Genomic DNA, 16,310 nt, shown 5'->3' on the forward strand with positions numbered 1-16,310 from the left:
CAATTAAATTCATTATTTTTATTCAAAGCCAAAAAGAAGATTTTTATTCCTAGAACTCTATAAATAGGACCTAGCACCAAGACATTTTATTCATTCCTCAAGCATTGATCAGAGCCTTCCAGGTGCTAGTGAGACTATAGAGTGATAAACACTTGGGTTGGGGTTATAAGCTTAATAAACACTCAGGAAGTAAGGTTTATAGTATATTTCAGTTTCGAGGAGTAGTTCGGTCATAGAAGCATTAAGGGTATTCCAAATTCTAGTTCATTTTTGTATTGTTTCCTTAAGTTCTTATAGTTATTCTACTCAAATCCTAACTCATATTCTCTATTCTTGGTTAGGCATCTAAGTTCTTCGAACTTAAGGTTTTCGTTGGTAAGTGTCGTTTCAATGGTGTAGTTTATTCTTTCCATCTCTTTTCTTTAGTATATTCACCTCTCTATTATGGTTTTTAGGAGTGTTCCAAAGTCCTGATACTGTTCTCATATCCCGGTATATTGGTAAGGAAAATAGGATAGGATTTTATATGTTATATGTTATATGTTATGTTGTGTTATGAAATGTTATATTATGTATGTTGATAGACTTGGGCATATGACTTGTATAGCTAGCAAGCCCCACAAATTTATGGGCATATGACTTGATTAGTTAACAAGCCCCAAGTAGTATAATGGCCATTGTAGTAGTATATGACATATGTTTCTGATACGCTTATAGAATATGTTTATGATATGTTTTTAGCATATGATATAAATTTTATGTATATGATTTATGTTGTAGATTTTTCTTGCTGGGCATTAGGCTCATTCCTTTATGTTTATATGTGCAGGAATTTAGCTATGGCGGCGGGAAAGGTTCTTGGTAGCTTGGGGATGTGTATTGAGGCAGGATGGAATCGATGGACTGAGCGTTCGATTTGAGGATGAAGTCTTTAAGTCTTTAAATTATGATTTCTATGTATTATTTTTCCGCACTATGTTTTATAACCTATTTATTCAAGTTATGTTATGTTTTATTTTTAAAACAATAGGATCCCATATCCTAACTACATTTTTATGTATTCAACATTGGCTTTACAGTCTTAAATAAAGTTATGGTATTTTTATATGTACGTTTTCTTATGATTAGCATAGTAGTTATTAATGGTCCAAAGTCTAGAATAGTTGGGTCCTTACAAGGCATCATAATTATGGGCGACCAGCCTTGTCGCATATATTCATTTATTTCCTTCAGATATGCAATCTTATAATTGTGTATTTATTGTAATTTTTATTATTATTTAGATACACCCGTATTAAATGTAATTAAGGCCTATTGGCCCATGTAAAAACTCATTGAGCCTATAAATAAGAATCAAATGGCTCAAGAGAGAGGACTTTTGGGCTTTTTGAACTTTTGAACTTCGAAATTCTAAGAGAGAAAAAGAGTGTTGTTATCCACCACTATTGTATTCATCTGAGAGCTTGTGAAACTCGTGAACCCTAGTTCATTGATCACAGTTCTTGGAATTTTACTTAAATAAGAACACCAAGTGGACGTATGTCATTACCATTTGATTGGGGCCAAACCACTATAAATTGTTTGTGTCGTTTATCTTTTTGTCTTGATTTTCATCTCATCTTCTATCATTTTATTCGACTCCGTGTCGTTGGCCATTTCGAAGGTCAACAGCTACCACAAGGAAAAGTATGACAATGAGTGAGAATGGAGAACATCTCATCCTCTGGTACACAACAACGAATGACTTAATCTGCACAGTGTTTGTATAAAATAGGCTCTTCCCAAAAGTATGCCTTCACCTCAGAATAAAACATTTTAAGTTGTTGCATAGACATCTCCGAAGGCACAATATTGGCAGCTAAGAAGTTAACATAATTAGCAAACCATGCCACCTCATTATTCTCCTTTACTCCAAATAACTATTCATCAAGAAACACATCATTAATCTGCACTTCTGTCATGCTCGAGCTCTCTTCCACTTATAATCTTGTCAAATTGTTTACTACCAAATTTTCCGTACCTTTCTCACCTCGATTCTCCATATTTAACTCTTGTAGCAATAAGACCCAATGAATTAGGCAACTCTTAGCATCTTTCTTGGTCATGGGGTATTTAATGGTCAAATGATCAGTATATACAATTTCCTTATTCCTAATGAGATGGTCTGAGCCTATCAAAAGCAAACATGATGGTCAAGAGCTCCTTTTTCATAGTAGCATAATTAATTTGATAGTAGTAGTAGTAGTAGTAGTAGTAGTAGTAGTAGTAGTAGTAGTAGTAGTAGTAGTATGATAGTTACTGTGGATTTTGGTTCAAGCCGGGACTCAGTTGAACACTCGTAGCAACACTTATAGATTTTATAAGTTTAACCTATAGTTTAAGAATATTAATTATAACATAAGGTTTGATTAATATAGCCGATTATAAAGATGTCATTTATTATACTATAAGGTTTAAATAGAATTAATAAGATCAAGACACTTGTCATGTGCATGTTTATTTAAGGATTTCATTATAGTTTAAATAAAAGAAAGTTCTAGAAAGCTCTAGAATCTTCCAAGAGCATGACATTTGTCACAATCTTGTTTATTTGAGGATTTAAGCATTTTAAGTGGATAATTCAAAAATAGAAGTTTATAGAAGCTCTAGACCCATCCAGAACTTGCTGGAATCTTGTATTGCTCAGTCAAACCTGATTAATCAATTCAAATTATGCTCAAAAAGTGAAATTACGTGTTTAATATATTCACGTATGCCGATATATCGCAGCATAGGAGTCGATGTATCGCCACACGGGGAATACGAAAAACACGTCAACTTTGCACAAACAAAATGACGAGCACTCGGGACATAGGGCCAGGCGATATATCGCCTATGATGGGCGATATATCGGCCCTAGGGCCATAATTTCAAACGTTGTTGAAACCGAGCTTGATTCATTCCCTAACCTCTTAACTAGCCTCTGAACGTTTTGACCGAGTCTTCAGCACCTGTTGAACAAATATTCAAATATTTTTCAATTAATACTCATTATTTTTATTCAAGCTAAAAGGAGATAGTTCACTCCTTGAACTCTATAAATGGGACCTAGTACCAGACCATTTTTCTCATTCTTCAAGCTGTGTTCAGAGCCTTCAAGCTGCTAGGGTTACTATAGAGTGATAAACACTTGGTTGGGATGAAAGCTTTATCTTCTTAAGCTTTATAAACACTTGGGAAGTGATTAAAATAGTGTGTTTTCAATATGAAGGTGTAGTTTGGTTCTAGTACATTCAAAGATATTCCTAATCTTAAGTTCATTTATGTATGGTTCCTTAGTTTCCTTTAGTTTTCTTTACTCAAATCCTAACTCGTTGTTTCCATTCTTGGTTAGGTATTTAAGTTCTTTGAACTTAAGGTTTCTTTTCGGTAAGTTTCTTCTTGGTGGTTTAGTTCATTTCTTTATCATCTCTTTCTTTAGAAATACTCACATTCTTGTTGTTGGTTTTAGGAGTGTTCTAAATCCCGTCCTTGTTCTCAAAAATCCTGGTGTTGGTAAGGAAATTAGGATAGATTTTGTATGCTTTTATGTTTTGATATATGCTATGATTTATGTATGATATGTTTTAGTGTTAGCATATAGATTATTTAGATAACAATCACATAATTGTTTAGATAACAATCACATGATTTGTTTAGATAACAAACATATAACTTGTTTAGATACAAGTCCCAACAAAATATTCCTTGGGCATATGATTGTTTAGATAATGAGCCCCATAAATTTATATGACTTGTTTAGATAACTAAGCCTCGTAAATTTATGGGCATATGATTGCTTAGCTAGCAATCCCCAAGAAGTATGATGGCCATTATAATGCATGTTTTATAGTCATATGTTTTGTAGTCTTATGTTTATGTTTTATGCTATATGTGCTAGTAGATTTTCCTTGCTAGGCATTAGGCTCATTCCTTTATTTTTATGTATGCAGGAAAATAGTTATGGCGGCGAAAGGATTCTTGGCAGCTTGGTTTGTGTATTAAGGATGAAGGGATTTGATGGACTGCGTGAACGATTCAAGGATGACGTTATTTTAGTCTCTTTAAATTATGTTTTATGTATTTTCCGCATTTAGTTTTGTAAACAATTTCCTTTAGTTTAAAGTTATGTTTTATTTTAAAACAATGGGATCCCATAGCCCGCATTTACGTATTTACTTTGGAGTTTTTAATAAAGTTGTGAATATTTCTTATGTATGTTTTCTCAAAAATGGTAGTTAAGTCTAGTAATTTTAATGGTCCAAGGTCTTAGAATTAGTTGGGTCATTACAATCATTTAAGGTGCGACTTATATAGTAAATAGTTCTAAACATCTTATCAACTCGTTGTCCCAACACTGCTCCTATCGCATAGTCACTTGCATCACACATTAGCTCAAATGGTAAATCCCAATTAGTTGCAACGACTATAGGTGTTGAGGTCAATTTCTCCTTAAGTACCTTGAACGCATGGTGACAGTCCTCATCAAACTTGAAAGTTACTCCATTCATCAACAACGTAGATAGAGGTTTTGAAATCTTGGAAAAATCCTTAATGAATCTTCTGTAAAACCCTACATGGCCAAACTTCTTTTACTGAGACAGGAGGTGGCAAATTCTCAATAGTTGAAATCTTTGCCTAATCCATCTCAATAACTTTGCTTGAAATCTCGTGCCCTAGAACAATCCCCTCATTCACCCTAAACTAGCACTTTTCCCAGTTCAATACTTGGTTAGATTCCTCACCTCTCTTAAGTACTAATTCCAAATTAGTCATGAATTTATCAAATGAAGAGCCATAGACTTAAAAGTCATCCATAAAAATTTCTATGCCCTTCTCTACCATATCATAAAATATTGCCATCATACACCTTTGGAATGTTGCAGGTGCATTACAAAATCCAAATGGCATTCTCCTAAAGGAAAAAGTGTCATAGGAAAAGTGAATGTTTCTTGATCGTTAGGTGCGATCGCTATATTATGATACCAAGAATAACCATCCAAGAAGCAATAATAATTATGGCCTGCCAACCTATCCAACATTTGATCAACGAATGACAAGGGAAAATTGTCTTTCCTAGTGTCTTTATTCAACTTTTGGTAGTCAATACAAATTCTCCAACCCATCACAGTATGCGTTAGAATAAGTTCATTGTTCTCATTCTTGACCCACGTCATACCACCTTTCTTTGGAACCTGTTGTAGTGGGCTCACCCATGCACTATCAGATATCGGGTAAATCATTCCAACATCTAGCCACTTCAAAACATATTTTTGCACCACTTCCTTCATTGGTGGATTTAACCTTCTTTGAGCGTCAATTGTAGGCTTGGTGCCATCTTCCATTAAAATACAATGCATCACCGTAGATGGGCTAATTCCCGTAATATCAGCTAGAGTCCATCCAATAGCCATCTTATGGGCTCGAAGCACCCTTAATAATTTTTCCACCTCTACCTCAGAAAGAGACGAAGACAAAATAATAGGAAGAGTCTCATTCTCTCCAAGATAAGCATAGCGTAGATGATCTGGTAATGCCTTTAGTTATAGAACAAGAGATTTTTCAATAAAAGGTAATGGTTTTTCAGGCCCTTTCCCTAGCTCCTCAACTCTTTTTTTATTTAGTGGCCTAAATGAGTTTATCCAGTGCAAATACTCTATAACTTCATTACTATCCTCTTTGCTGACATCACACTTGGTTAGGCTTAACTTGAGAGGATCATCAACCATTTCCATGGTCTCCACTACACTATCCGCTATATAAGCTGAAAAACAACTGTCCCTGTCTTAAGGATAGGTGATGGCATTAAATACATTGAACACCACTTCATCTCCTTGAACTTTCAATCGATGCTCTCATTTCTGTACATCAATAAGAGTCTGTCCTGTAGCTAAGAAAGGCCTTCCCAAGATAATCGACACATTTGCATCTTGGATGTCTAATACAATAAAGTGGGCATGAAATATAAATTTGTCTACCTTCACCAACATGACTTCAATGACACCTCGTGGGTGCTTGACAAAATAGTCTGCCAACTGAACTGTAGTGGGTCTTGCCTCGCCTATCCCACGTCTTGTGAAAATTGAAAGTGGCATCAAGTTAATACTTGCTCCCATATCACACAATGCTTGCTTACAATCAATGTTTCCAATAGTACAAGGTATGGTAAACCTCCTTGGATCTCTCAACTTTTTTGGAAGCTTTCTCTGTAGGATGGCACTACTATCCTTTGTTAAAGAAACTTTTTCATAGTCACCCATCTTATATTTTTTAGATAGTATTTCTTTCATGAAATTAATGTAGTTGGGTATATGCTCCAAAGCCTCCGCGAAGAGGATGTTTATATGCAATTTCATAAATACTTTGAGAAACTTTGCAAACTGCTTATCTAGATTGTTCTTTCATAGCCTCTGTGGGAAAGGAATCTTGACATGAGGACCTATACCCACTGTAGGTGCCACTTCTTTTTCTGTTTTGTCTTCAGTACCCCTATCATCACTAGTCTTTCTTTCCGGTGTGTTCTGTGCCTGTTTATACTTAGTCTTCTCAACTAATTGTTCTGCTCATGGCCCTGAATATTGTGTTCCACTTCTCAAGGTAATAGCTTGACACTATTCTTTAGGATTCACTACATTCGAACTAGGTAATTCCCCTCGAGCTATATTTTTCATTAAGCTTGCCAAATGACCAATCTAAGTCTCCAAATTTTTAATCGATGCCCTTCTTTCAGTCATAAACTGATTCAATATGTCAGACTGCGCTTCAGGTTGCTTCGTTAAAGGTTGATATTGTGTTGGTATGGCATGTGGCTGATAAAATGTCGGAGGAGGTTGTTGAAAAGGTTGTTGTGCTCCTTGATTATTTTTCCACTAGAAGGTAGGGTGATTCCTCCTCCCTTCGTTGTAGGACATGGAATATGGGTTATTGGCTGGGCTTGGGAAATTTCCTATGGCTTGAACTTATTCCATAGGAAAATTATTCATAACACTGCAGGACACTGATTGAGTGAATGAGCGCTCCCAAACATTTCACATAGATTTTGTAATTGCATGGCTTGGGTTGAGATGCTGTTATGATGTAACTGCTTTGTCAACGACGCCGCTTGAGCTGTAAGCATAGAGATGGTATCTAATTCAAGTATCGCAGCCACCTTCTTTGTATTTTATCACTCAATAGGCTAATGATAATTATTCACGGTCATCTCCTCCAGTAGTTCATATGCTTCATTAGCACTCTTGCTCATGAAAGCACCCTCTGCTGCTGCATCAATGATGGTGCAAGTTGTACCACCCAAACCATTGTAAAAGTTGTGGAACAGCATCCACTTTTCAATTCCATGATGGGGAAACTTTATTAACAACTCCTTAAAGCGCTCCCAAGCATCATACAAAGACTCCCTGTGATTATGATGGAAATTATTGATTTCGCCTCTCAACTTTGAAGCCTTTCCTGGAGGGAAAAATTTGGCAAGAAACTTTTGAGCTAGTTCCTCCCATGTGGTAATTGAGCTGGCTTGCAGCGAAATTAACCAACTCTTTGCTCGATCTCTTAAGGAAAATGAGAATAATCTTAGCCGAATTGCATCATCACTCACCCCATTAATCTTAAACGTTGTACACAGCTCTAAGAAATTGGCTATGTGCAAGTTTGGGTCCTCAGTATGTAAACCACCAAATTGAACAGTGGACTGTACCATTAGTAGAATTTCCGGCATGATCTAGAAATTATTAGCGGTAGCTGTGAGGTGTCTGATGCATGAATGCACTCCCGTAATAGTGGGAAGTACATAATCCTGTAACAGCGGGACCTCAGCAGCTGCTACCCCTTGAGCATTATTGGCGGCATTGTTCCCTGCATTCCCTTGATTCTCAGCCATGGTTGTCTCCAACATCTTCTTCTTTCAGCTTTGTCTACAAGTTCGTTCTATTTTAGGATTCACCAATAATATTTTCCGTTGTTTAACTCGTCACATAAACCAATACTTCCTTAAATCAAAGGATTAAGACACCAACAAAATTAGAACAATAATAAAAAACTAAGTTAGAATAAAAATTATCTATTTTGATATTAATAAAACGGTCCCCAACAATGGTTCCAAAAACTTGTTGTGAATTTTTAGTGCGCAAGTATACGCAGTTGTAACAAAGTAATATAATAAAGTAAAGTGTCGAACCCACAAGGACTGCTTATTAATTACCAAGAGTTGACCCTTAATTCTAATTGGTTGACTAAAACATAAAATTGCCGAAAATACTAAACTACATTAAATCCAATGAATCTCAAGAACTGAAAAGAACTCAAACAAATATAAAGACTAATTCAATTGATTAAATATAGGATAATTAACTTCATCAACTCTCCACCCTATGCTTTTCTCACACAATTTTCTGAATTCCTATCTCTATTGTGATAGCGGATTTACAAATGAAAATTATATTCGTATTAGGACATATAACTCTCTACGATATGCAAACTTCCTAAATTTCTGTGGTAAATTAAGCATATAGCAGGCATTAAACGTACAAACGCTAAGCTACACAAATCATAAGAGTACTCTCATCAATTATTAATATGCAAGTATTCAACTAAAGCATAAGTATGCCTCACTTTTCAAAATTTAGGTTAAAATCATATAGATCATGCAATTGGAGGCCAATCAATCACAAGCATTAAACTCGAATAAAATATTGCAAAATATTGAAAGAAATTTCATAGAAATTGCATTATATAATTATAGAGTTTTAAGAAGAATTCATTAACACCCTAAAAGAAAATTTTGTCCATGTTACGCATAAAGAAATCCATAACATTAGATCTAAACATCACTGTTGTAGAAATTTAGAAAAGAAGAGAAAAAAATCAATGAAAGGCGCTTGAATCTTTAGGGTTCCAGCCTCCAAAATTCGGAATAAAGATGGTTTATATAGATTCTCAAAATGTTCGAAATTCCACTTCTGCCCTTGCTAAAACACACTTTCTTTGTGATTATGAAATCATGCGTCGTGACCCAAGAAGTAATTTTCGCGACTCTACTTCAAAGAAGAAAATCATATCATCTCTGTCACAGTTAGCGTCGCGGCTCTAAAGAAGAAAGTTGCGGCTCAAAATCCTTCCTTATTAGTGCCGCAACTCTAAATTCCATCGTTGCAACTCTCTATCAAACCTAGATTTTGCCTTCTATATTTACCACTGCGTCGCGGCCTTAAAGGGAAGCGTTGCGCCTCAAATTTGTTCTTCTCCAAAAATCAACTTTTTAAACCCAGGAACATAATTAATGGCTAAAATCATTACAATAGAGATCACTTAACCACATTTTTGTTAATTTGGGCATTTTTCGTTCAAAATTTTTCCATATTTCTATCCATTCCTTTATTTCACGCATAATCCTAAAAACATTAACAAACACAAGCATAATACTACACAAACATAACTATTTTTTTAAAGGCTCCATAAAATACTCTCCAAAACACCATGAAAACCAACCTAACAAAGGTTTATAGGAGCGAATAGGCTTAGTCTTTGAGGGAAGAACTGGAACAGTAATGGAATCAGAGGATGAGCTAATGGGTAGAGTACCTTGTGGTAATTTAGAGGTAGAGGAAATTGAAGTATGGGAAATAGGGACATTGTTGAGCGGAAGGTTAATCGATTCCGTGGTCGTGGAGCAAATTTTGAAAGATGAGCCAAGATGTGAAGCAATTGTAGTAGAAATAATGATAGAATCTGATACAGCAGCATAGCTCAGACCTAGAGGTGGAATTTGAGCTAAACTCGTAGAAAGAGGATGGAGAGAACTCGATCCGGTGTGGGAAGCAATGATGTTTTTAATTCTGAGTAGCATGTCATAGAGTTTTGGGTTGACCCGCTTCTCTTTGTTAGAGTGCGATAGAAGAAAAGTTAGGGGTGGTAACATTGGAGATGGAGAACTTGTTAGGGTGGGAGGTAATGAGCCAGTTGAAGAAGTAGAGGAAGAAGAATCAACAACATTTTCTTAGGATTGTAGAAAGCATGGAGTGTTTGGAGGCTAGTGGAAGTTTAGATGCATCAGGCTGGTTGGATGATTTAGGTAGTTGTTTACTCTTGCTCGAGCTTGAGCTCAAAGTTCTTGAACGCTTATCTCTACGCACAGTTGTTTTCTTTTGGACCTACAGATGATAGGCAAAGGGGAAACTGTGAAGTCTTCAATTTCAGGATGAGAAGCTGCGTTGGACACAATGGCAAGGGAAGATCAGTGCTGGATGGAGTGATGACTAAGGTGTCAAGAGATGTAGAGGTTGGTGCAGCACCAATATATTCATTCAATGAGCGAGATTGAGATGGGGAATGGGGATTTTGAGTTGAGCCAACGTCAAAATCTCCCTTGGAATCAAAAGTCACTTCTTGAGCTTCCTCGGAATGCGCAGAACCCTTTGAAATCATGCCCTGGTGTATGGTCATATCATTTATAGGAAAAGGGGCATGATGAATAGAATCAGGATTGAGGATGATATGCACACATGATACTGATCATAGAAATGTTTTTCCCTCTTATTGTTACGCTCGGCAAGAAGGAACGTAGCATGGCAGTCAATAGAAAGCGGGAAGTAGAGCCTGGTCATGTAAATCTTCAGTGGATTTTTTAAATGACTCCAATGAAAATTTGTTCATCTTTGTGTTCACAGATAATTTTCAATGATCGAAGGCGAGTTTCACAATTCACGGACCATGTGACGTCCGTGGGCCATTTGATTTATGGAAATAAAAAGAGGTAAGAAAATGAAGCAAGAATGAAGCTAGAGCAGATGAACAAAAAAAATTAATGAATTAAAGGAGGAGAAGCAACTAACCTTTTGAAACACTTGGGTTAAGACAAAAACATCTTTGGGAACAGAGAATAGATATCAGTCACCCCCAATTACAAAGGGAGGATCATCCCAGATTTTGTTGGTCATAGGTGTAGAATCCCAGAATGTTTACTTATTTAGCTAGATAGTTAGTAGTAGTTATAGTATTTTAGATTTCGTGAATTTTGGTTCAAACTGGGACTTAGTTGGAAACTCATAACAACAATTATGGATTTTATAAGTTTAACCTATAGTTTAAGAATATTAATTATAACATAAGGTTTGATTAATATTGTTGGTCCTAAATATATTATTTATTATAACCTAAGATTTAGATAGAGCCAATAAGAACATGACACTTGTCATAAGCATGATTATTAAGGAATTAAGTATTTTGATGATAAATAAAGAAATAGAAGCTTTAGCACCTACCATAATCTATTAGGGTCATATTATGACTCAGTCAAAGTAGTTATCCCATTCAAATTATGCTGAAAATGTGCAATTATGTGTTTAAAATATTCACGTATGTCGATATATCACAGCTTGGAGCCGATATATCACCTAACGAAGGATACAGAAAACATGTTGACGTTGCACGAATGTACGAACGGAGGCTCGAGACTAGGACAGAGCCGATATATCGCCTTATAGGGGCGATATATCGCCCTTGGTGGGTTAATTTTTAATTTCTTTGTTTTTTTTAATATAAAAATAAACCTTAACTAGTTAGACCCACTTTTGAACGTTTTGACCGAGTCTTAAGCCTTTAATTGATGAGTATTCAAATAATTTTCAATTATATTCATTACTTTTATTCAAATAAAAAAGGGTTAGTTTCACTCCTTACCTCAATAAATAGGACTAGAGCTACCCAACCCTTCCTCTCATTCTTCAAGCTGTGATCAGAGACTCCAAGGTACTAGTGCTACCATAGAGTGATAAACACTTGGGTTGGGAAAAAGCTTTGTCATTCTTAAGCTTTATAAAATACTTAGGAAGTGAGGTTTAGTGTATTTCGGTATTGAAGTTAGACCAATCCATAAGGTCAACTAAGGTATTTCTATTCTCTAAGTCCAGTTCTTTAAACTACTTTAGTTTTTCTTTAGTTCCTTTTATTCAGATCCTAACTTTTGATATTGGTTTTGATTAGGTTCTTGAAACTTAAAGATCTTTCTTGGTAAGTTTCTTCTTGAAGGTTTAGTTCCACATTTATTCTTTACTCTTTAGAAATACTCACCATTCTTATTGTTGGTTTTAGGAGTGTTCCAAGTCCCGCATTTGTTCTCAAATATCCCGATTTTGGTAAGAAAAATAGGATAGAACTTTATATGTTTATATGATATGTTATATTATGATATGCTATATTATATAATGTTATGTTATCTTATGTTATGTAATGTTTACATTATAGTATGTTTATAGACCTTGGGCATATGACTTGTCTAGCTAGCAAGCCCCAATAATTTAGGGGCATATGACTTGCTTGGCTAGCAAGCCCCACAAATCTATTGGGCATATGACTTGCCTAGTTAACAAGCCCCAAGCAGTATAATGGCCATTGTAGTATTATATGACATATGTTTATAGTATATGTGTTTATGATATAATTTATGTATATGTTTTATGCTGTTAGTAGTTTTTCCTTGCTGGGCATTAGGCTCACTCCTTTTCTTTTAGTGTGATGCGGGAAAATAGATACAAAGGCGGAAGGATTCTTGGAAGCTTGGCATGTGTGTTGAGGTGAATGGAGTGGATGGGCTGCATGTCGATTCGAGGATGACATTATTTTCTTTAGTCCCTTTAAATTACGTTTTTATGTATTTTCTGCATTTAGCTTTGTAAACAAATTCATTTAAAGTTATGTTTTATATTTAAAACAATGATCTCATTTATGTATTACAAATATCATTTTAAAGTTTCAATAAAGTTATGAATATTTCTCATGTATGTTCTCTTCAAAGTAGTAGTTATGTCTAGTAGTTTTAATGGTCTAAGTCTTAGAAATAGTTGGGTCATTACAATAGGAAGATCCTTGAACATGAAATGTCTCTTTCTAGAAGTGAGGTGGTAAGTGTTGAATGGTTGTTCCTCTTGAGTACGACCATGCTTAGTGTAGGCGATGCAGTGAAAAATGTCTTGAATAGTGATTGTTGTATTATGCAATGTGCCAATCATAGCAGCTCTACAAATTGATTGAATAGCGTTTGGAACAAGCTGCATCAACTTAATCCTAGTGATCGCAAGCACATGCAATGGGAGGGGAATTGGAAACTAAAGCAACTCAAGGTGTTTGGGCCTAATAATAATTTCACCTGAGGCACAAATATCCTCGAAACGTCACTTTTTGAGTTCTTCTTCACTCAATTTCCAAATCGTAATGCTTGAGGGGAGAGTGTATTTGCGTTTCAATTCACTAAACGCCACTGCATATTTTTCTTCATAGGTTTTTGGACTCTTTGCAGAATTGCCGCTAGAAGTTGATGACGAATCGTTGGAAGAACCCTTGGTTGAGCATTTCAAAGCCATGACTGATCAATTTTTAGAAGGAAAAGAAGATTTAGAAGTAAAGATTGAGGGAAGCAAAAAATTCCACATTGAATTCCATAAGAATGGGGAAGAAGAAGTTGATAATTAAAGGAGACAAGAATTTGGGGAAAATGACAGATATTTCAGAAAAGGAATAGAATATGAAAAGTCGAGGAGGTTATAACAAAGGGAAAAAATTTCCCGCGTGATGGACTTCAAATTCGAAAGATGTGATTGATATTAAATGTTTGTCAGAAACCCAAGCACGTGTGCAGGTCGGGGAAAAATGTTGAGAAGAATTAATTGAGCAGAATGAAAATCACCTTTATCCATTAGTAAGTAATATAAATGGAAAAAGACGAGGGGCAATTGTATGGGAGTAATTTTTCCTATATGATGTGGCATTAAATTGAAGCAAGAAAATCATAAATTTGAGGAAGTGACTTGTTAAAAGAATGATTGAATTAATGTTAATGAGCTTTGAGCTCAGAATGATTTAATCAAGATTGTTGAGCTCTGAGCTCAAAATGATTGAATAAAGATTGATAGTTGAGATTGATGAACTCTGAGCTCAGAATGATTGAATTAAGATCGATGGGTTCTAGGTTAAAGTGATTTAAAAAGTTTGATGGGCATTGAGCTCGTAATGAATGAATACACTAGTGAGCACCGAGCTCACAGTGATTGACTTGATGGATGAACTCTAAGCTTGGTATGAAGAGAACTGATCGATGAGACTTGGGATTATAGGTGGTAATCGCCTATAGAGCCTTAGACTAAATGTTGAGTGCAAAGAAACGATGATCATTTGAGCTCATCATGTGAAGGATAGAGGAAAGCGAGAAGAAATTTAGTGAAGCTGGCCACGTGGACTAATCACAATAAACTTCTCTAACCCATATTTTTTGTCATTTTTCTATAAATACTAGAAGATTGACCAAATTTGGGGACTTTTGAATTGAGTTCAATTAAAATTGGAATATAATTTGTATTGAGTGAGAGAGCATTGTGTTAACTTAAGCATTGAAGTGTCTTTTGAAAGTACACTCCATTTTGCTCTTCCAACGAAGAACACATTTATATTGTTGGCCATGCCAACGAAATGTGTAGGTTAGTGATGACATTCAACGACTATGAACAATACTTGGAATGGATAATTAAGTGATTTAAAGGAAATATTTGGGGTGGGGGGATATTTTGACCCAAACATTGATCATTATAATATGAGTATTGCTATACACATAAATATTATACACAATTTACATATAATTAATAATATGTACATTTAATTTTAGTCATTAATATTATTAAGTAGAATCATATTATTCAATTTATGTGGCAATATTTTTTAATTTAGTGGGTCGCATCTTACATCAATAAGATTGGTTGAAAATTTTTATCACACAAGTGTGTGTAATATTTTGGTATAAAAAGTGTGTGCACCTAAAATTACTCTATTTTTAAATTGTGCAGTTGAAATTAATTACATGTAAATAATGTGTGCAATTAGTACGTAACCTTATCATTACTTATATTATATTAATTGATTGATCAAAGTCCTCTAAATAGTGTCAATTTTGGGAAATGGATAGATGACATAGTTTTGCCGTTTTGAGACTTCTTTTGTAGTAATTAGAAAAATTGAGATGAAAATATAAATATATAAATCTAATGTTGTCGAGTTCTTATGAATTGACGAATTTTTATTTTTTAGCTATCAGTATTAATTATTAGTTAAATGTAGGTATCACATAATATTATAAAAAAATAAATTACACATATAAACTAAACAAACATACATTGCACGTTATTTTTACCTAGTTAAATTAAAATATGTGAGGCTCGATATTGAATTGCACCAATAGTAGTTTGCCAATATCAATATAAGTGATACATAAGTAATAGACTTGTAGCATATGTAGAAGATTAGTTGAAGCAGAAGTGTAATATTTATAGTTTAATGAAATCTTTAATGAGAATATTTGGTGAAGTTAGGATGTTCTCAATCATTAATGAAACCTTTAATATGTGTAAATAGTATGTATAATTTGAATGTATCTCAATCATTACTTATATACGTATTGTCTTATTACAATTGGATATTTTGATAATCTGCTTCGAAAATATGGATCAATCGTTATTTTATTTATGTGTTCTAAATCATATACAATAATTTTAGTCTACATTCAATATATTATATATTATATAACAAATATAAAGCTAATAAATAATTAATATTGCCGACTTTGCAAGGTTGAACACTTGCCCTGAAGCCTTCTCATAGGATTCAAGAATGCACTTCATAGATATACTCGCTTGTGCCAAGGCCTTGGGAAAACAATAAGGCTATCATCGACAAAGATAATATGACTTACCCGTGGGCATCTCCTTGTACAAGAAAATCTCATAATATCCCCAATTGCTTCAGCCTTAGAAATTAAAATGATCTTCAATCGATCGCTAGAGATTAAATCCAACTTATATTAGGCTTGTTGGTTTTTCACCCACATGATAAGTACTTGGGACTCCCTTCTATCTTGGGTTGAAAAAAGTGTCGTGCTTTTAGATTTTTCGTGAGCGGGTATGGAAAAAACTTTAACATTGGAAGACTAATTTATTCTCCTTTGGAGGTAGACAGATTTTGATGAAACTTATTAATAGTGTCACCCCAACATATTCTATGGGGGTGTTTAGACTTCCATCTTACTTGCCTTGATATTCAGGCATTGACAGCTTGGATTTTGTGGGGTGGTGATCATAATATAATAGAAAGATGCTCTGGTGGTCGTGGGACTGGTTGTGAGTCGAAGAGCGAAGCCGGAATGGGGTTTTGTGATTTTATTGTTTTCTTTAACAAAGCAATGCTGGCTAAGTAGGGTTAGTGATATATTATTTATATAATATAATATTTAGATTAAATATTGTTTAAAAAATTCTGCA

General features: G+C 34.8%; 1 protein-coding gene and 1 non-coding gene across 2 annotated transcripts; one reads left to right on the forward strand and one right to left on the reverse strand.

The window, feature by feature from the left end:
- Window positions 1-5,873: 5,873 nt before the first annotated feature.
- LOC133799543 (uncharacterized) lies at window positions 5,874-6,278 on the reverse strand. Its single transcript, XM_062237552.1, has one exon. It carries the CDS (start codon window positions 6,276-6,278, stop codon window positions 5,874-5,876), a length of 405 nt encoding a protein of 134 aa, XP_062093536.1.
- Window positions 6,279-7,349: 1,071 nt separating this feature from the next.
- Window positions 7,350-7,456, forward strand: LOC133802976 (small nucleolar RNA R71). Its single transcript, XR_009877718.1, has one exon. It is a non-coding gene; the product is annotated as a small nucleolar RNA R71 (small nucleolar RNA).
- Window positions 7,457-16,310: the final 8,854 nt, after the last annotated feature.

The sequence above is a fragment of the Humulus lupulus genome, chromosome 9, assembly GCF_963169125.1.
Source record: "Humulus lupulus chromosome 9, drHumLupu1.1, whole genome shotgun sequence".
In the NCBI taxonomy this organism is placed as follows: domain Eukaryota; kingdom Viridiplantae; phylum Streptophyta; class Magnoliopsida; order Rosales; family Cannabaceae; genus Humulus; species Humulus lupulus.

Excerpts from the sequence above, each read along its gene's own strand:
- LOC133799543 (XM_062237552.1), bottom strand. The coding sequence starts at position 6,278 with ATGGGTGACTATGAAAAAGTTTCTTTAACAAAGGATAGTAGTGCCATC.